The 20,000-nt window shown below is 37.5% G+C and overlaps 3 protein-coding genes across 3 annotated transcripts in view; 2 read left to right on the forward strand and 1 right to left on the reverse strand.

Moving 5' to 3' along the window:
* LOC146460354 (uncharacterized) overlaps positions 1-3,767 on the forward strand; it is a 5,043-nt gene extending 1,276 nt beyond the window's left edge. Inside the window, exons 2-4 of the mRNA XM_085088354.1 lie at positions 1,517-1,606; positions 2,194-2,297; positions 3,352-3,767. Coding sequence (XP_084944480.1) covers positions 1,517-1,606; positions 2,194-2,297; positions 3,352-3,582 — 425 coding nt within the window. The 3' untranslated portion in view covers positions 3,583-3,767. The remainder of the gene's footprint in view (positions 1-1,516; positions 1,607-2,193; positions 2,298-3,351) is intronic.
* Positions 3,768-5,012: 1,245 nt separating this feature from the next.
* Positions 5,013-12,770, reverse strand: LOC146460355 (uncharacterized). Its single transcript, XM_085088355.1, has 4 exons — positions 12,575-12,770; positions 10,435-10,521; positions 9,132-9,244; positions 5,013-8,186 (listed from the first exon to the last, which is right to left on the reverse strand). The coding sequence occupies exons 1-4, from the start codon at positions 12,639-12,641 to the stop codon at positions 7,980-7,982; spliced, it is 474 nt and encodes a 157-aa protein (XP_084944481.1). The 5' UTR covers positions 12,642-12,770; the 3' UTR covers positions 5,013-7,979.
* A 102-nt stretch (positions 12,771-12,872) lies between these two features.
* On the forward strand, positions 12,873-19,295 carry LOC146460356 (uncharacterized). Its single transcript, XM_085088356.1, has 4 exons — positions 12,873-13,026; positions 15,426-15,515; positions 15,857-15,963; positions 16,724-19,295. The coding sequence occupies exons 1-4, from the start codon at positions 12,960-12,962 to the stop codon at positions 16,928-16,930; spliced, it is 471 nt and encodes a 156-aa protein (XP_084944482.1). The 5' UTR covers positions 12,873-12,959; the 3' UTR covers positions 16,931-19,295.
* The last annotated feature ends 705 nt before the right edge of the window (positions 19,296-20,000 follow it).

Genomic DNA, 20,000 nt, shown 5'->3' on the forward strand with positions numbered 1-20,000 from the left:
AACCCAAAAAAGGTCCCAAGCCGAGAATTTCAAACCCAAAAAAGGTCTTCGCACGTCCCCGTCACTAATATACCCGAGTACCCCCCTGGGATAGAATGATTTTACTCTGACAGGGACATTGATGCCGCCCACGTTAAGGGCACTGTCTGCCACGTGATTACACTTTTCCAAGCTAATATGATATAACAGCTCTTACAGACGTAGCTTAACAAACAAGCAAAGCAGAGAGACATTCCATGCACTGTGATGTCAGTGAGTATGTATCTGATGACGCTGGCCCAAAGCTATGAGTTTTCACATGAATTGCTGTTAATCAAACAAAGTCAATAGCAATCACTTTGATTTGTCACTGACTGGCCAATACCAATCTGGCAGTTAACTAAGAGTCATTTGTAAATTTGATCAATCGATCGACTTCTCAATTGATTATCAATTTTCACTGACTTGTCACCCTGGGAAAGGACATATTACCCTGCCCTCTGCCAGATGTCATTAAGTTAATTTTTCAGATAGTTACCTATAGAATAGTTTATTAGGTCAGTGCTGTCTGACTGTACTGACCCCTTGATAAAGCCAGCACAGTTTGCAGCAACAACCAGAGTCTTCACTCAGCTCACTGGAAGGCAGTGATCATCAGACTCAATGTGCACAAGGTGAGGCTGCTGGTGGACTGTTTGCAGTCCCCCTTCACCAAGGGTTAGCCAAGCAACAGAGACATAATCACAAAAGCTGATGAAACAAGATGGGATTGGGTTGAGACAGTGGTTTTTGTCTGGTGTGCACCTTGCCCAATCTCGCGTCTTATATTTCTCGCCCTGTTATTTTTTCAATGGCACAAAAGAAAATTCAAGAGAGAAACAGACTGTAAGCAGTCTAGGCTGTTGGCATTTTAAGCTAATGAAGCGAGTGGGGGTGGGGTGGGGGAGGGGGTGCCCAGGAGGGTAATTGGATTTAAAAATGATGGGGAGTTATGACTGCAACCAAATTTGATACCCAAGAAAGGACCATTGCAAGAATCTGAAAGGAAATAGGATGAATGGGAACTTACATTGATTTGGGAGCTAGTAGGACTTAGAGTAGTGTTACAGAGGCAAAAACTAGTGCATGATCTTTTGTTATTGTATTGTTATTGCAAAAACTTGCTGGGATCTCCTGCCAACAATATATATGTAAAATGTAGAAAACCTATTGATTGTATAAAGATTGGGGCAAATAAAAAATGGAAATGGAAATGGAATGGAAATTTTTATATAGATCTACTATCCGGTCAAAACTATATCTATAGTGAAAGAAATGTGATGGTATATTTTCAGCCTGGTGAATGAATGAGAATGATGATTATTCAAGAAAGTGACGCAGGCATACTCCGGGTATGCCTGCGTCACTTTCTTGAATAATCATCATTCTTATATCTATAGTTATCATTGTGGTGCCACTGGTGAATTTTGTGGTAAATTATTTTGCCATCTTTTGAAACCATTAAATCATAAATATGTTTTTTTTTCTTATTTTTCAGGGTATTCAGAGAACTTTTATAAGAAGGATGATGAGATATTAGTGTTTCATTCACATGAGCTGCCAACCATGCCTGCTACTCCCTATCCTTGTAAGTTGGTGTCCCCCACTCCTTTGGAAAAAAAAATGAAATTTCTAAGTTAGCCTTGTACTACTTGAACATAATTGCTGAAGTTGTTTTTGCAATATTTGAAGGTACCCCAAACATTTCTACAGATTTTTGAAGACTGCAATTTTAAAAAATATAACCAGGCCCAAACAGTAATGTAACAACAAATGCCCAAATGCTAATGTGCCGCCAGTGCCCAAACTATATGCCAATAAACGCTAATGCCACGCTACGCCACGCCAACAAGGAGCAAACTTGCTCCAAGTCGTTAACTAAGTTAAATTACATTTAACCCATGGAGTGTTAATAACTTAAAATGTTTTTGGCGCCTGCAAGTGCAGTCATGAGACTCATATACTTTCAGAGTTGGCAGGTATGATAATGAGTATGTCAGTGTCAACAACAACAATCTTTATTAATTATAATGTACTCTTGCCTTATGTGAAGTTAATTGCAAAAATATTAGAAATAAAATTAGAGTACTGCAGCTACCTGGAATAACCATAGGGGCTTAAGTGGGGCCTTGCAGTTGACCTGTTTTTGTGAGCACAATGTTATTGCTTTTCCAGATGGTTTTGATTTTCAGGAAGGATGGAAGCAGCGTGTTGAAGAGAGTGACAAAAAAGCCCGGCATCTTCTTGAGTCCTACTACAAGAAATGTCAACAGAGGAATGTAAGTGTGTTTAAAATTTCAGGGAGGCAAGAGGCCCAGTCCACTTTCAAATGAGTGATTATCAGCACCTTTGATTTTGGTCTGTATGCATCTGAGTGTAGAATGATTGATGCTGTAATCATTTTTTATCATGTATTTACCAAACATCATGTAGGGGTGGATGGAGCACAGGAGAAACTGAACAATCGTTTCCCTCCATATACCATTTACCCCCCCCCCCCCCTCCTTCAGGTAGCTGTGCTGCAGCTTGGATGGCATCTGCACTTTCTACTTTCTCTGAGTTTCTGCCCTTGTTTTCAATGTTGCCACACCCCTTTCCTCCTCTCTAGTGCTTGCCTAACTTTGCTCATGCATTTACTTCAGTCTCTATCCATTGTAAGAGAGGGATGGCAAATCTAAAATTTTATGTGTTGTATTGTAATTTTTATTCCCAGGTTTTAACCCCACTTAGCTGTCCCTGGGTTGTAAGTGCCTCAAATTTGCAAACATGCCTTGCAACATTGCAAAATTAAATCCCATTAGTTATTTTTTTTTGTCGTGGCTTCACCTCCTTTGATGTGGGAGCTTTAGGGGTACACCACCATCACATTAGTTTCTGATCTCTTCATTGCAACTGTAAACAGCTTTTGGCCTTACCTCTGTTGTGCCTGGGGCGGGATACTCCCTATAAGGGGTACTCTTTATAATTGAATAAAAGGTGAGGCTCCGCCCGAAAGGGGTTCCTGTATCAGGATGGAGGTATATAAAAGGGTTAAAGATTTCATGAGCAGAAGTAAAGAAAAATGAAAACTGTCATTTCGGTATTGAAAAGGGTCTTTCATAATATCTTGAACCAACCCAATGGAAAAAGATAAAGTGTTTCTACTGTAGCAATGAGAAAAGAATACCCTTCCACATGAAAGGGTTACCTTTCCTGTCAGAAATGGTATATGAAGGGGTAATGGTCAGTACCTCATGGCAGAGTCTCCCCATGTAAAATTTTCTTGAGTACTCCCTCCCCTCTGGTGTTGTGCCCAAATCATTGCCATTTCAACATTATGTGGTGTCTTTTCAGCTGAAATGCAGACTAATCAAGGAGACAGGGCATGCAGGAGAGGCTGTTTGTAAAGTGGCCAAGGAACGGAATGTTGATCATGTAGTAATGGGTTCCAGGGGACTGGGTACTGTTAGCCGTGCCCTTGTCGGCAGTGTCAGTGATTACTGTCTCCATCATGCCAGTGTTCCTGTGTCAGTGGTTCCGCCTCCAGATCGCTTTCAACATCATGGATTTACGAACAAGCAATAACAAGAAAACTTTTAACTTAGCACCCACTTTAAAACTATACCTGTCAAGTGAGGGATTATAGTGTAACGTACTGTGGGGCATAATTGAGGGAAGGACATCAAGTAATGGACATTTTGATAATTGATGCAGGAAAAAGGAAATTAGCATTTTAATAAACGCATGATTCATTAAACTTTGGATGAGTAGCCTTGTGTCAGCTTTTATAAATAATTATTGAATAAGAGTTACATATTTTAGCAGAAATATGCTACCAAATACAGCTATCCCATTACCAGCATGGCAGGGCTTGCTGCCTTTGGGGTGTGGGCACTCCTTACATTCCTTGGTGGGGAGGGGGGCTGGCCTGTTCACGAAACCTTGACCCTGTTTGAGACGGAAATATGAGATTTTCTATTCCTTTTTTTGGACCCATTTTTACAGTGATACAGTACTGGTTAATTGAACTGTATGTTGTCAAATGAGTCTTTTGGTTTCTTTCATTCTCATTTGAAGACAAAAAGGGATAAATCTATAAGACTATGCGATCTTGTTCATGCAGTTCCCCCTAAAAGGTGAGTTGGGGCGCGAGGGGGAGGGTCAGTTTATTTTTCTTTACACAATCTACAACAGCTAATGCTAATAGTCCATGAGTGCATAAAAATATGGATATAGAATTGCAAAATATGAGACTTGCTGAGACCCTCACTTAAAATCTGAGCCAGAGTCAGAAGCTGGGAATCAAAAATCAGAGTGTAAGACACTGTGAAATCAGCCTTGCTCTTTTTTAGGCATAATATGGCAATTTATAAGCAAAATTTATCCAAGCCTGCACGATTGTGATGTAGAGCTGTTTTTCACTATTATTCTGCGGTTTTGTTGTTTTATTATGGTTCATTCAGACTAAACAACTTGGCTTGCGAGACTCCGAATTTCAAAATGTGAGATTCGGGGACCCGCTTTATTTTTACAAGCTCGAGATTCCAAGACTCATTGTAGTGTTCAAGCATGATTATGCACCATTTGTCCAATCAGGATAAAGCTCTTACGATTGTAATATACATGTATTCATAAGTGAGGTGCGAGTTAAAAGTCGAGTTGTTGTCATGTAATGTTCTGTGTGTGCGGGTGAATTAAAATACTGATCTTAGATGCTGGCGGTCCGGTTTCATTTGAGAACTTGTACCAGCGTTCTACACTCATGGTTAGAGATGCTGAGATTTCGAGACTAGTTGAAAATTTGCCGAGACCCATCATTTTTCAAGGACCATCCTATACCCCATAAAAATCATTTGGGAGGGTCTTATTATCAGAAGGATGTGTTCTTCTGATTTCTGGGATGGATGGGGTTGTATATTTGGCGGATGCCTATTATTTTGGAATTTTTTGAGAATTACTTACACTGACAATTTCAGGTTTGAAATTAAAATTGGCTATGTTCACAATGTACTCTGTGGCTTTAAAGGATGCTTTTTATTCAAATGTTAAGTGTTTTAAACTACTAAATTAATCAATTAAATTTTATTTATTTTACAGCTTCCTTTAAGGATGCTACCTCCTTTAATAATTTGCTACTTCATACATTAATACTGCGCTTCTTGCAATGGTACGAGAAACTAAGGATAGTCAACAAAGTACTTTTACAAATACGTGGTTTAAGATTATGCAGAAAAAGCACGTCTTAACAAGGGCTATTGGAATTCAAAACGAAAACTGGGAGGAACCACGAATTTTCCAGAAGTTTCAATTTGGAAAAAATGCCTTGCATATTGTCACATTATTGTTCATTTTAAAGTATTTTAGAACTAACTTGCTACTTTAAATTATGATTCTCTGAAAAATGTATGGTTACCCCTAACTTGGATTTCAATAGCTCTTATACTAATATACTGTATCCATGCCGACCCCACATAGTCATAAACTGTGCAAAAACACTGATGCATTAGGAGCTGGCACCATCCCAACATTTAAATCCTTTTTAATAATTAATGGCCGTTTTGAGTCAATGGCTCCTGTTTGTCATGCAGGCCTGTCTGCAGATATGGCAAGCTTAAAGGGGCATTGTCACATAATTTTAGTGTTACTTTGAATGGCCAAAAAACATGCTTTAATCGATGGAATTGTTAGAAATAATGGCTCTGTTTTGTTAACAATAACCCTACTAGTGCACAGAAACTAGTATTAGATATGTTTGGCTGCAGATGGCAAGGATGGAAATGGATCACAACTTGAAACATTTTCAAGTTCGTCTTGTGTATTTTAGAGAAACCACTAAAAACTAATTATAGTTAGTTCTTCCCGGGAGAAATCCCTTCATATTTTGTTCTGGTGTTCTAACAGAGCAATGTCATGTTAGCAAAAAGGTTTTTCGTCAAATATTTGAGCAGTTTTGAGCAAAATACAGCAAAATCGCTGTGACAGTGCCCCTTCAAAGTGCATGTGCGAGTTTTCAGAGAATGATAAATGCATCCCATTAAGCTCTGCCATACTACTCAAACTGGCATGTAGGTACACATGTATTTTTTAAACATACCACTCTCACGGGTGGATTTCCTTGAAATGTTAATTTTTTTTGCAGTTGAGGGGACATCCACAAGTAAACAACAAATCGATGTTTTGTGCTTCTTTTTCTGTCAGTGTGCTTTTTTATGTTTAGGACCTGTTTAGTTTCCATTATTCTTGACTCGACAATGGAGCATCAAAAAAAAAAAAAAAAAAAAAAAAATTTTATAGTCAATCTACATCATTTGTGACCAGTATTTTTGAAATTTGAACAGAGTAATTTTGAAATTAACATGTCAGGTTTTGAACATCGTCGGAAAGATTTCAGAGTTCCTGTAGAAATTGCCCTAGTTTATTGACATTATAAAGCTATGGATTTATCTATTCATTACAGCATTACGTGTTTCAAAACTAAAAATCATTCCCCCAGTACAGTATTTTGAATTTTTTTGTTCAGCTAATGCATCTTTTTTGGAAAGATTTCTCAAGATTCCATTCAAATGCCGGAAAATATTACAAAAAGGGATTTGAATATTCATTTCATTCTTGGAGAAACTGGTCACGCGTGACGTAAACTGACGGTAAAAAATACATAAAGGAGTCACCTTGTCCTATTTGTTACACTAAAACGCCTTGTTCAACTCTTGACAATAAAACTCTTTACACAACTCCAACTAATAATAAAACTCTTTACACAACTACAAGTCCTTAGTTGCCCCAGAAAAAATATACTTCACTGAAATTACTTTTCCTTGTGAAACAAAAATAAAATGATCTTTTCAGCAAAGTAGCCTGTGTAGAAGTCATTCCCTTTCCAAGAGTGCTGGAGGCTCGCGAAGTTGAAGAGAAAATAATTTTGATGAGCCTGCTGAAACATTATGCTTTTTCTTAGAATTTGCAACTATATGTTAAAGTTTTGAGAACAACCAAAGATATTCAATGTTCAATCACCTTTTCAATTAAAAATGTGATATATACATGTACCAGTATTATGACGTTCATTATACAAGTCACCTAAAAGTGCCAAAGATAAACTACCTGACAACACAGTCAGTTAATGAACAGTTTTTACACTTCAAAATCCATGTTGAAAAGGGGAGCTGCTTTATGGTTGTCAAAACTGCTGACAACAGAGTATCAAGTACCTTCGATAATTTCTGTCCAAGGAAGGTTCTACTGGTACTTCAAGCAATATTCAAGTAGCACAAGTGAGAGGACTTTAGGAAAGTATTGGAAAAGAGTTGCAGGTGTGTTCTAGTATGCAAATTAAAGTTGAATATTTATTACTATAATTATCCACCTTATGATCGCATGAAAACATGACTGCATGGCTGACTTAGAAGCAATAATAAGTACTTGAAATACAGCTGTATGTAGTAATTGTTACTGTATAATTTTTGAATTTATACAGAAATTGTTGAGTTTTGACATTGAGTCAGTTTAGTTGACCAGCATCGAGCGCCTTCAAGGTGAAATAATTTAATTTTGCTTGAAAGAAATGTGATGTTACATGTGTACATGTATGTCATGGCAAGAATATTTATTAATTTTCTATGAAATGGCCATATCATATCCTTTAAGTGATTTTTATTGCAACAAGAACACTCCTCAACATATTTTTATGCCTACTGGCCAGGTGGCATGAAACTTTTACAAATTGGCAATATTAATTTTTTGTGTTTTGTGGGAAATAATTTTAATTTGTGATGTGGAGTGAAATATGTTTTATGTCTGTAGCCAAAATTTGTTCTGAGATGTATGATCCGTGAAGGCAATTGTAAAAGTGTGACACAAGGATTGATTGACAGTAAGATAAAAGAGAAGGAGTTACAATTTGGCATATGATAGATGGTCTAAAGAAAGACTAATATACAAACAGTGAAGATAAAACTAAATCTCTCACGAACACAACTAGACAACTATGATGACGAAGGAGGTACAACAACAACGGGTACAGTTGAATGCCGAACAACATAATCACTAACACTACCAAGCAGTGTTCTCCGAAGCTTGCCCAGTCCTCTACAGCCCATCACAACACAGGTGGCTCTTTCTTGCTTGATGTAGCTCACTATAACATCTCCCGCTCGTCCTGTGTCATGGATCATCTTGTATGACAGTTTATCCTGGCAGAAAAAAATTTAAAAATTTAAGGCTCGTTGACACTGGTGACAGAATTGGAAGCCTATTAAGGAAACGAATTGCAATCATAAGCTTGATGGAAACAGAATTGCAGGGATCAGAACATTTCCTTTTTCTTCCAATTCTGTTGCTTGCGATAAAGTGTGAACTGGTTGCTCAGATCAAGAGTCAGCTGGTTGATCGGAATCAGAAGTGCTTGCAGAAGAATAAACTAAACAGATAGCTTATTCACAATAGGAATTAATATAATAATTCTTTTACACAAGAATTCGAACAGAGAACATGGTGGCATTCTACCATTTTGAACAGAAGTGAAGCTTCCGTTCCTGCTTTCATTGAGTGAGTAACAGATGTAGGTCAGAAGATTCTTCAGATAATTTCTGACTCCGAAATATCTGCTTTCATCACTAGTGTGAACCAATTCCCCATCCTGTTCTTATTAAGATTCATTCTGCCATATTTTTGTCATTCGTCACAATCCCTGTCTCTGATGTGGTGTAGTGTATGTGAGTTGACCAAGTTTGACGCAACTGTGACTTTCTGACATGCTACAGTACTTAAATATTTTGAATTAATTTTTGTATGCCATCTACCATTAATACTAGGAAGAGCACAACCTGCTTCCCGCCAAGACAAAACGTTCAAACTTTCACCTGGAATCCTGCCATTTTCTTGCTCAAAATGGGTGTTGTTTACATTCTACACTTCCATTAACACCTACAGCTGTGTGAAAAAAATACATCACATTTTAAATTGAAGAGGTGTGCCGAATAAGGCCCTACGCGACTTTCGATGTTTCACAAGCAAACACAAGGCAATTTGGAAAAAGACTCTGGCAATTTATCAGAAGTCACTTAGTGCTTTTTCCCGGGCACCCCTTCAATTGTTTTTCAGTGATGTATCTATAGAAATTATGTCTTATATTTTACCTTGAAGGATAAGAATTTCTGGTCATACTCCTTCAGGAGGCACCTGGCCTTATCTTGTGCCTTTTGAATTAAGATGCACCACTCATCGTAGCTGTTCTTGAAGTCAACACTTGCTGTCCAACAAAGAACAAGTATGTCAGATACCACTTCTGCAACTTTTTTCAGTAATAGTTACAGCTGTAACCTGTGCAGTAAGCTCTACACTTATCAAACATACAGAGTATTGGGTGCATACTGGCATGTGTGAGTGAGAAACTGTATTACAGTTTTTTAGGCAATGAGCTTGTAAATAGGTACTCTAGACTTGTGTGCTCTTGTACATGTACACTGTATGTTCCTTTATGGATAAACAAAAAAGCCATAAAGGCTTAAATAAGTGGGCCAAATTTTATGCCCCAATTTTTTGTACACCTCTCAGACTTTTTTTAACCTTCCTCTTTCTCTATTGAACTAATTGAATAGTCTTAGTCCCTAACCTTGGAATAGGTTTTCCCGCTCCTCCCCACCCTACACTCAACTGAAAAGGTAATTAAAATTATTGTTTTCATTGGAATGTCAGTATCTGAGATAGAAACAACCTGATGTTCATTTATAAACATTGTTCGGGAGATTCACTCCAGAACTACAGCTACATTGTATAAATGTAGAAATAAACTTTGCACTGTTGTTGATCTTCCCATGTATAATTTCGGCTTTTTCGGATGAAGCGAGCAAGTACCCACTTTAAGCTTTGTCACAGTTTATTTCGGAAATAAAACTCACCAGTACAATCTCCAAAAGTCAAAGAGGTAAGAGATAATTTTCCCCTTTTCTCGAAATTCGTAGTAAGAAAACCCTCTTGCCTAGCTTTCTTTACATGGCCATTGAATTTGCTTTTCATTTCAATTGACAACCGTTATAAGATCTGGATCTTGACAATTCTAGCGTCATTTTAGTCACAAAGCAACAAGATTGTTACAGGTGAGAAGCTCAATGAGACAGGTGTCAACAAACTCAATGGCATCCCTGTTAAGGGTTATGAAAGCCATGGATAAAACTAACTGGGATTTGTGGGAGGCGGCGTGGCCTAGTGGTTAGGTGCGCTGGACGTGTAATCTGGAGGCCCCAGGTTCAAGTCCTGCTCCAAGGCCAGGCTTTGTAAATAGCCAACTGATTTGCCTCCCACCAGTTAGGATTTTTAATAATGTTATTTTCAGTTTACATATTTATTTCACTGGTTTATAGCGTCCCCAATTAGGCTGCGCTACAGTGCTAAAATACTTCGACACTTAAATAAAGTCATTTATTTATTTCAGACACTCACTGTGTTTTGCTGATTGCATTGGTGGAGGATCGAAGGCATGGATGAAAACTACTCTGTCGCCTTTCAAATGAAGATGCTCCAGGTACCCTGCAACGTTTAAAACAATGAAATCATGAGAGGAAGGGGTTTTAAAGGACTTGTGAAATATTCTGTAAAGAACTGGGAGGTTTGGCAGACTTTGCATTCTTATATTTATAGTAGTATACCCTTCGTTAAGAAATTATGCCTATGTTGTCATTCAAAATGAATTTTTAGATCATATTGAGATCAGAAGTGATCAATTTAAATTTTTCTTTGCCTGTCAGATTATTAATAAAACAACTTGGAAACAAAGGGAAATGAAATTTCAATTAGTTTGACCTAAATGTTATATACATGTACATTTTAAACTTTTAAAAATATGTATAAGACAACATTGCAACTGGTCATGAAGGAAGCTTTATTGGCAGGTCATATAAGAATTTTACATGTACATATTTTCAATAAACATTTAACAAAGTTTAAATTAGCGTGAGCTTGCGGTCTTGCATGCAGGTGTTTACTGTAGGTTCTTTTTAATTAAAAACATAATTAGAACTTGTCTATAAAGTCAACAAATGGCTGTGGCAAAGGGATTTTTGTTAATTTGATGCAGATGTTCTTCTGACACTATTCAATATATAGTATTGCACTATCTTGAGTTTTTATTGGTAATATTGACCTTTGTCATAATCATGTCCAAGTTTGTAGCGAACAAATCAATACTAACATCTTTGATATTTTTTTCACTTTAAATGGGACATAAACTCTGATTGGTTAGCGTAGTATTTTGCAATGATTACTCCTGTGAAAACTGACACTACCAAATGACAGCATATAGCTTGTAGGGTACGTTTCTGGGAAAGATAAAGGCCCCCTGCTACTCCCTAATGATGTCAAACCCATACATCTTACAGTAAGTAAGGGTTAATATCTGCTTTCACACTGTGAAATGACTGATAGTAGCTTTCATTATTGAGTATGTGACTTTTTAAAATTTGAATATCAAGTAATTATTGACAATTTGGAAATTACATTTTAAATGACTAAACCTTCTAAATTTTGCCAGTACGCTGTACTTTTGCTCTGTAATTTTTTGTTGGTGTTTAATTAAACTTTCAAATTTTCCTGGTCAGTTTACATCCTTATAGCATCCTTTGCACTGCTGTAAGATTTATGAGTTATATAATGACATGTTCATGATCGAAATTAATATTATACATGTAAATACTGCATTTTACACGATGAAAGGGCTCTTTGAATAAGAAATTCTTGTCTTGAACACGCTTTTTAACATTTAACAATTCTCACTACCTTAAACAGAAACCTGTTTCCCTTGGAAACCGTTCTACAGTGTGTCAAATTATTACTAATGTGAAATCTCACGTTTTCAAAAATAAATATAAGCTTATAATTGTTAAACTTTGTTTCCAGGGAGTTAGTCTAAATTTTATTTTACAAGCTTATATTGGAGGAAATATACCACAGACAATTTCAAATATATACACTAGCTTAAAACAGTAGCTTAAAGTAGAAGAGTGCTATGCGGAGACTGAGCGTTACTAATAAATTTTAAAATGTTAAATTCTCTCTAAATTTTATTAAAAAAATTTCAGGTAAACACAATATCTTACAACTTACCGTATGCTTAATAAGCATGTATGCCTACAGAGGACAAACGTGCTTCACATCACGACCACTGCATCATATTCGCACATGATCAAGAATATTTATACTTAAATTATGTAACGAGCAGGTCTTCAGGTTCTCTCAAAGACATGTCCTCTTAGCTAAAACAAACATTGTAAGCTTACAGAGGTCACAGATCGCAATCAAAACAGCTGTATGTGCCGTGTGCTACACCTCACCAGAAAATTTACATTGTATAGTGATAACTTTTCTTTAAATTTCTGTTAAGCGTCGTCTCGTGCACAAACAATATCTCAAGTCTTATGTTGGATAATTGCTGAGCTCAGCTACGCTCGAGTGTTCGGTCTGATGCAATGAATGAACACTGAGGCCAGTACAAAGGCCAAAGTGCTGTACTATATAGGGCGCAAAATTTAGGACTTGTGTGCACACGTCTCCGTTACAGGAGTAAGATAACGAACTACAGACTTACAGTCTACTGCCCGATCACTGTTTTTGCTTCCATCCACGGGTATAATAACAACGTTGCTCGAACACATTATAAAACAATAACCGTTGGATAATTTATAGCAAGTGCATGTAATATTTTCCCGATATCCACTTCAATACCTGTCATATGTCAAATATGAGAGTCATTGAGACTGATACCGCCCGCAATGCATCGTGGAAATTTGGCCCGAGATATATCCGTGACGTTGATTGGTCAGAGTATCCGCGCGGTTGTAAACACCAATCAAGACGCGCGTAGTATGCGAGAAATCTGTATTTAATCAGCAGGGTCCCATATTCCTCGCCTTGAGAGTTTTCAGGGAACTTGTGATCGGGGACTTGTATTTGATTCGATTATCTTGTAAGTCATGGCTGAAAAAAGGATCGTATTAGTGGCTTTAGATGGTAGCGAAAACGCTGATCGCGCGCTGAATTGTGAGTATAAAATAATGTTTTGATTTGTGAAGTTGGTTGCGCCTCTCCCGATCGATCTCCTGGGAATGTAGATCCGGGGGCGTGAATTCGTGAAACTGCAGAGATGCGAACCCCAGTTACTCAAGGAGTAAATATGGACGATAGAGTTTGATTAATACTTTTGATTTAATGCTATTACTTAGCTAAGTTGCTGTTGTTTACTTTACATCGTGAAACTTGTGTATTATCGAGTAAGCCTTTAGCCAGGAGACTTTATAGCTTGAATTGTCCATCGTTTGAAGAAAATTCTGTTATTTTAATACACTGATTACAGCCTCTGAAAAGGATGACCGGTTGTAAAATACCCAGATAAATTCGTCAGTAGCATTATCAAGTCTAAGTAAATTTGTACTGAATTACAGAACTTGCAGGCAAAAGCGATAGTTTGGATGGATACGCAGCAAAAAATTTAAATAATTTAATTTTAATTTACATACAGTAGTAAAGAAGTGTAGCTTCATAAATTCGTTTTAAAGAGGGTGACAGGCCCTTCAATATAAAGTGATCAAGGCAATACTCACGTTATTTGAAATATTGAAAAGTGAACTCAATACATTTGATTTTTCTCTGGCTTTGAAAGTTGAAGAGATTGACTTAGTGTTATCAGTGTTATGTAATCAATATTTCAAGAATTCAAAATTGACAACAATTTTTTTTGTGAGCTTAAGACTCTCTTTAAGCCTTGTAAAAGAAATTGAGACTCCAAGATGGCTTTGAGGAAAAGTCAAGACAGTGAGACCAAAAAAATTTGACTTAAGGTTTGCAACCCTGCGATTTCTTTTAAAGACTATTTGAAGGGGTGTGTGGAATAAGGCCCCAAATGACTTTTGATGTAAGATCAAATTCTCCTTTTGTTCCACAAGTGAATACAAGGTAATTTGGAAGGAGAATCTAGCAACTGATCAGAAGTCACTTGGGGCTTTTTACCAAGCACCCCTTCATTTGACACCTGACCCTGAGATTGGACTGATTGAATGCTTCAAGATAGATTTTTGTTATCTTGGTCTGGAAAAGCTAGAAAAGGGGAAAGATCATTCTAGGGTTGGAATATTTTAAGATATCATTTACTAGAGGCTTATGTTTTCAGGGAGGGATTTCTCTGAAGGAGGAGGAGAATTTATTATAGGAATGATTTTGTAATTTAAATAGGGTTGGGCTTTGAAAAAAACAGTTTGATAATCTACAGTGTGTAAAGTGACGACGTAACCCAGATAACTCTAACAGTCCGTCGATCAGCTTATATGTGGTGGGATGATGGTCACATTAATGTTTTTATCTGAGATTTTTTATGCTCAGGTTAGAAATGATTGGTTGAAAAAATCCTGAGGACTTATTTTGCATCTAACTATTTGAAATAAGACAACCATATAGTCTGATAATCAGTGAGCGACAGGTTGGCCTGATGTTGTGCAGTGAACCAGTATTTTTTTGGAAGATTAACATGTAAATTTCCTTGTATAGTACTTTTGTGTTACATCATTACATTGATCTGAAACATGGTTTTCATGTGTGGTCAGTGCAAGGAGAATTCAGCAGAACAGTGAGAATTAATAAATTAACGCCCTGTACAACATTTGTTTGTTTTGCCGTCCATAAAGTACAGTGTATGGATGTGTATTCAGTCCCTGGGATGTACGCTAATAGTTAAAAAATCAGAAATTCCTACATTCTTGTGAGACTCTATGTGACTTAAACAGACTGGCAGATCAAAAATTGTTGCAAAAGAGTTGTCCCAGAGTTAACTTTAGTGGGAACAAAGTGAAAGATGCTTTCTGTACAACATTATTTGTTTTGCCGTCCATAAAGAATGTAGTGTATGGATCTGTATTCAGTCCCTGGGATGTACACCAACACTTCAAAAAACAGAAATTCTTACATTCATGAGAGACTTTATCTGACTTAAACAGACTGGCAGATCAAAATTTGTTGCAAAAGAGTTGTCCCAGAGTTAACTTGAGTGGGAACAAAGTGAGAGATGCTTTATACAGAAATAATTTCATGTTTAGTGATCTTTTTAGAAGCCGGGTTCCGGAAACTGGTATCCTTTTACTCTGAACATGGTACCTGCCTTTGGAGAGGCTTAAAGCCAGACTAAACTTGACAAATTAATGACTGGTGTCCTTCTATATTTCACCATTAAGAACCTTCCTACCACAAACATTAATGGAACCACTGCATGCTGGCTCTTGCTTCCTCATGCAAAAGGTGGGACCACCCCTCTTAAATGACACGGTAAATTTACCAAGGCTTGCCCACTCTACACCTCTACTATTACTTATTACAATATTAATTTTATTTCTTGCTTTCTGCCTTTTATTAATGAAAATAGTTTAAATTTACTTTGTTGTTGTGTTTCATAGGGTTTCTTGAAAAGTGCCACAGACCAGGTGACGAACTTGTTGGATATTGTGCGTGGGAGCATGCCCATCTTCCTACTTTCAGTCTAAAAGGTAATGACGATTGTGCAGAAATTCCAAGGGGGGGGGGGGGGGGTCTTAAAAACCAAAATTTTAGAAGCAACGGATGAAGCTTAACTAAGGATCCAGAGTCTCAAAAACCATACCCTATCGGGTGGCACATACCTATCTAGCCCATATATGGGAGTACCCCCCCACCCCTCGGGAATTTAACTTAAACGGGTGGCAGCCCAGGTTATGCCTTGGCTGCGATTATAAAATTGACATTGGCCCCCTTTTCCCTTTGAGAAACTGCTTCAATTACTTGAACTGGCTTGGCCACATTGGAAAATTAAAATGCAAAAATTATTCAAGTTTTTCTTTCCTTCATTTAGCCCCTTTTCAGCTTCCAACAGAGGAATGGCAGAAAATTGTGGAAGAAACCGTGAAGAAAGTGAAATTAGTGGAGGACAAGTTCTCATCTACATGCCAGGCATTGAAGGTGTGTACGTTAAATTAATGCAGAAAAGCGGCATTCGGTTGAGAGTGTTCAAGTAATTATTTTTATGTTCCTTTGGTGCTTGTTTTACTGTGCTGACTGTTACTGGTTAAAGACATTATTGCTTTCTGAGGTCTCCTCCCCCGGCCCCTTGGAATTTTCAGTGGCCTTGCACTGAAGGTGTAGGGATATTTCCTGTAATTGCACATTTTTGTCACACTCCAATCCCCTAAAGTTCTCCCAATAGACCTACACCTTTCAAAAGATCGTATTCTTCCTTCGCATTAGCACAAATTGTGCCAACACAATCTATTCACGAAGTTTCCAATTGTTTAGATTCTTTGGACACCTCTAAAGTGTGTGGCCCTGATAACATTCCCCTTCTCTCCTAAAGGAATGCAGTAGGCAAATTGCACCCAGTCTTTGTGCTCCTTTTAATAGTCAGTTATTATGTAACCTTTAACAATCATCCAAGTACATGCTGCGGCCAGTCTGCTGGCTGTCATCTCTTCCCCTCTATTGATTTGCAGTCTACTTGACAAATATGTTGCTTTCACAAAGAAGTTTTAGCATAATTATATTATAATAAATGAGCCATTTTTTGAGGATTTGAATTTTGGTTAAAATCATAGTTTATATACGCTGAACTAGACTGAAACAATCCCAGTGACTGAGACAATGTGTTAACTAGAATAACTCTTAAAACGTTTTGGTGATAATGAAAGCAATGTTTTTATTTTTTTACTTTTTTGCTTTGCACCAGATCCCTTACAAGTTTTATGATAAAAACTGTAAACCAGGAGAGGGAATTTGTGGTGCCGCGACAGAGTACAAGGCTGATCTCATAATAATGGGAACGCGTGGATTGAGCACACTGCGCCGTACTGTCTTGGGTAGTGTTAGTGATTATGTCTTGCATCATTCTCATACTCCTGTAGCTGTAGTGCCATCTCCAGAAGAAAGTTCCTAATTACAGGAATTTTTACTTAAGGCATTTTTATAGACTGCAATCTTTTAAGCTTACAACAGTGTCACTTCCAATTATATTTGTCATTGACTCTTTTGCACTGTGTAACAAATCAACCTTAAGATTATGCATCAAACACGGGTGGGGAGATACTTGAGTAGGTTTTGGTGGGTATGTGCTGCCCAGGCCTCTAAATTTGGACCCTGTTTTCTAGAAGAGTTTGACATTGAAAATGATACCCTGTTCTAAACATACTCAATGTTTCTTAATACCTGATCTACAAATGTACTAAATTTCAAAACCCTGTTTTAGAAACGTTGTTGCTGTGTTTTTTCTGCTGAGTAACATCCCAGATGCTGCAGTTGTGTTGGCCCACACAAATCAGTTTCTGTTATGTTTTTCTCATCTATTTACAGCATTGGTCAAGAATTATCCATTTTTTTGTACACCCCATTCCGGAGACACCTTGTAACTGGATATCCCAAACGTTCTTTATCACGAGACCCAAAATTATGACCCTAATAGGTGGCACATACCCGTATAGGTGTTAGAAGGAAGTACCCTCCCCTGGGGCTTAGTTGGGGTATAGAATGGTCTATCGAAAACAAAGTCTCTTGAAAAATATTTACTGAATTTCAAATTCTCACAATTTACAGCTAGCTCCTCCAAATCTCGCACTTGCTAGAATTTGGACCATCACAAAACTGAGCCTCAAATTTTAAAATTATGTTTGAGCCTCGCAGTTTGTTGAGAATGAAAAGAAAGGTTCTAGTGTATTTCTGTGAGTAGGGATGAACACCGAACACATACTATCGACTTGAAAATTGTCTAGCAATCAAAAGCTCTTAGAGTCTTGGGTTTGAAAATTATGGAAAGACTTAAGTCTCAGTCTCGGATTTTAAAACGAGGGTCTTGCAAAGCCTTGGATTTACCATTCTATACCCCTCTTAGTGTAACACTGGCTTAAAGGGGCACTGTCACCGAGAATTTTACTGTATGTTGGTCAAAGCTGCTTAAATATTTGACTAAGAACCTCTTTCTACCATGAAATTGCTCTTACAGCACTGGGAAGAAAATGTGAAATGACTTTTCCAAGAAATTAAAGAATAAACTATAATCAGTTTTTAAAAGCAGTTTTTTCAAAAATACTCAGAAGGAGCTACAGTCGACTCCCGATAACTGGAACCTTTAAGGGAAATTGAAAAAGGTTCAAGTTATCGGGAGTTCGAGTTATCGAGGGTAAAATTATATAGAAGATGACCCGAAGGGAAAGGAAAATTGGTTCGAGTTAGCGCAAGGTTCGAGTTAGCGAGGGTTCGAGTTATCAGGAGGCGACTGTAGTTGCAATCCATTTCCATCCTAGCCATCCGCAGCCAAAGATGAATGATGCTAGTTTCTGTGCACTAGTAAGTTTATTGTTAACAAAATTGAACCATTATTTGAACCGGTTTACAAACATACAAATATGGTTTTTGGCTATAATTTTCAAAGTGATGCTAAAAATAGGTGACACTGCCTATTTTTAAGTACGGTGCCTACTAATACCAAAGTATTTTTGTGCGGTTTATGACTATGCGGGAAAAACAGATCTTAGCAAGGCCTATTGGAATCCAAAATGAACATTGGGGGTAACCATGCATTTTTCAGAGATAATTAAGCAATAATATCTCTAAAAAGCGCCAAAATTTAAAGCAATGTATGGGATTTTTTCCTAGAAGGAAGCTTAATTATCTCTGAAAAATGCATGGTTACCCCCAATTTTCTTTTAAGATATCAAGCACTTGCTAAGTTCTGATTTCTCCGTATAGCTTTAAACCACGCAAAAATATTCCTGTATTAGTAGGCACCACCCATAGGAAACCCGAGTATCTCGAGATGCGCAGAATGTATGCGCAGTAACAATAGTAGGCACCGTCCTTAAGGTGTTTACATGATTCAGGATCACTGCCAGTAAACCAATATCTGTGTGCCTGTAGTGTAAAAGAGTTCACTTAAGAAGTAATAGTTTTCATGTCCATTTACTCAAATTAGTACAATAATTAAAACATTGATGGTCTTTGAAGTAGGTGGCAATTTTTTCATGATATGGATAATTTTTGATACTTTGCACACACATTTAGCAAATTATAGGTAGCCAGCTTACTAATTATTGTCATTAATTTTTTCTCATAATTTTAATGCAATTAGCTTGTGTCACAGTTGTAAGCTAAATTATAGTTGACCAAAATATAAAAGAAGCCTTACTGATATAATTAAAACTACCTGATTCGTGTGCAACTGACAAAACTTTGTACTTAATAAACAACAAGAAACTGTTGTGAGTTTTGTGGCACTTTTGAGGGTATTAAAATCGTGTGCCGACTTCTCAGGAAGTGTTCCTTTTATTGAGTTGGACGATGTATAGCTTACCTAGACTGCTAGCTGTCCCTTTTTGAATAGTCGTGAGGTGTACGTACCATTGCAGTTATGTCCTCTGTTGCAGACATGTCCTCTGACGTAATGTAATATGAGGGGCCAATCACATAATGCCATCTATCTTGGCCCACGCGAATTAAGACTGGTAAAGAGTCCCGTTGCAGTTCGGGCTTTTAGCAAAATTGGTTTTCGCGGAAAGGCGGCTTACATCGATCGATTTCGTTTAAAAATCGAAAGCAACAGTATGTGCGTTGGTGTTCAGTCTTCATAAACCTCTTAAGACTTGTTCATAACGTTCAATCTTATTTACGCAGTCTTAATTCGCGTGGGCCAAGATAGACGGCATTATGTGATTGGCCCATCATATCACATTACGTCAGAGGACATGTCTCCAACAGAGGACATAACTGCAATGGTACATGGTACAGTCGTCCCCTCACACGTGTAAAAAAAAAAGATATATTTGGGCAACTACTATTCTAAAACGGTCTCTGCTCACAAACGACTAACAAGTTCCATTCGGGAAAAAATTGCGTTCAGCGCCCCTTACAAAGTTTTGCCCGCGCGCAGGAGTCTACCGACAGCGTTGGTTAATAGGATTTGAAGTTCAGATGCATGTGACCATAAACGCTCGCGTCTCCCTTATTATAGACAGAAA

The sequence above is a fragment of the Pavona decussata genome, unplaced genomic scaffold, assembly GCF_977016875.1.
Source record: "Pavona decussata unplaced genomic scaffold, jaPavDecu1.1 SCAFFOLD_214, whole genome shotgun sequence".
NCBI classification, from domain to species: Eukaryota; Metazoa; Cnidaria; class Anthozoa; order Scleractinia; family Agariciidae; genus Pavona; species Pavona decussata.

What these genes read in the sequence shown, in the direction of transcription:
- LOC146460355 (XM_085088355.1), bottom strand. Translation starts at nt 12,641, where the DNA reads ATGTGTTCGAGCAACGTTGTTATTATACCCGTGGATGGAAGCAAAAAC. An exon ending in CAGTGATCGGGCAGTAGACT is followed by an intron (nt 10,522 to 12,574) that starts GTAAGTCTGTAG and finishes TAAACGTTGCAG; the next exon opens with GGTACCTGGAGCATCTTCAT. An exon ending in AGAAATTCTTATCCTTCAAG is followed by an intron (nt 8,187 to 9,131) that starts GTAAAATATAAG and finishes TTTTTCTGCCAG; the next exon opens with GATAAACTGTCATACAAGAT.
- LOC146460356 (XM_085088356.1), top strand. Translation starts at nt 12,960, where the DNA reads ATGGCTGAAAAAAGGATCGTATTAGTGGCTTTAGATGGTAGCGAAAAC. An exon ending in CGCTGATCGCGCGCTGAATT is followed by an intron (nt 13,027 to 15,425) that starts GTGAGTATAAAA and finishes TGTGTTTCATAG; the next exon opens with GGTTTCTTGAAAAGTGCCAC. An exon ending in TCCTACTTTCAGTCTAAAAG is followed by an intron (nt 15,516 to 15,856) that starts GTAATGACGATT and finishes TCCTTCATTTAG; the next exon opens with CCCCTTTTCAGCTTCCAACA.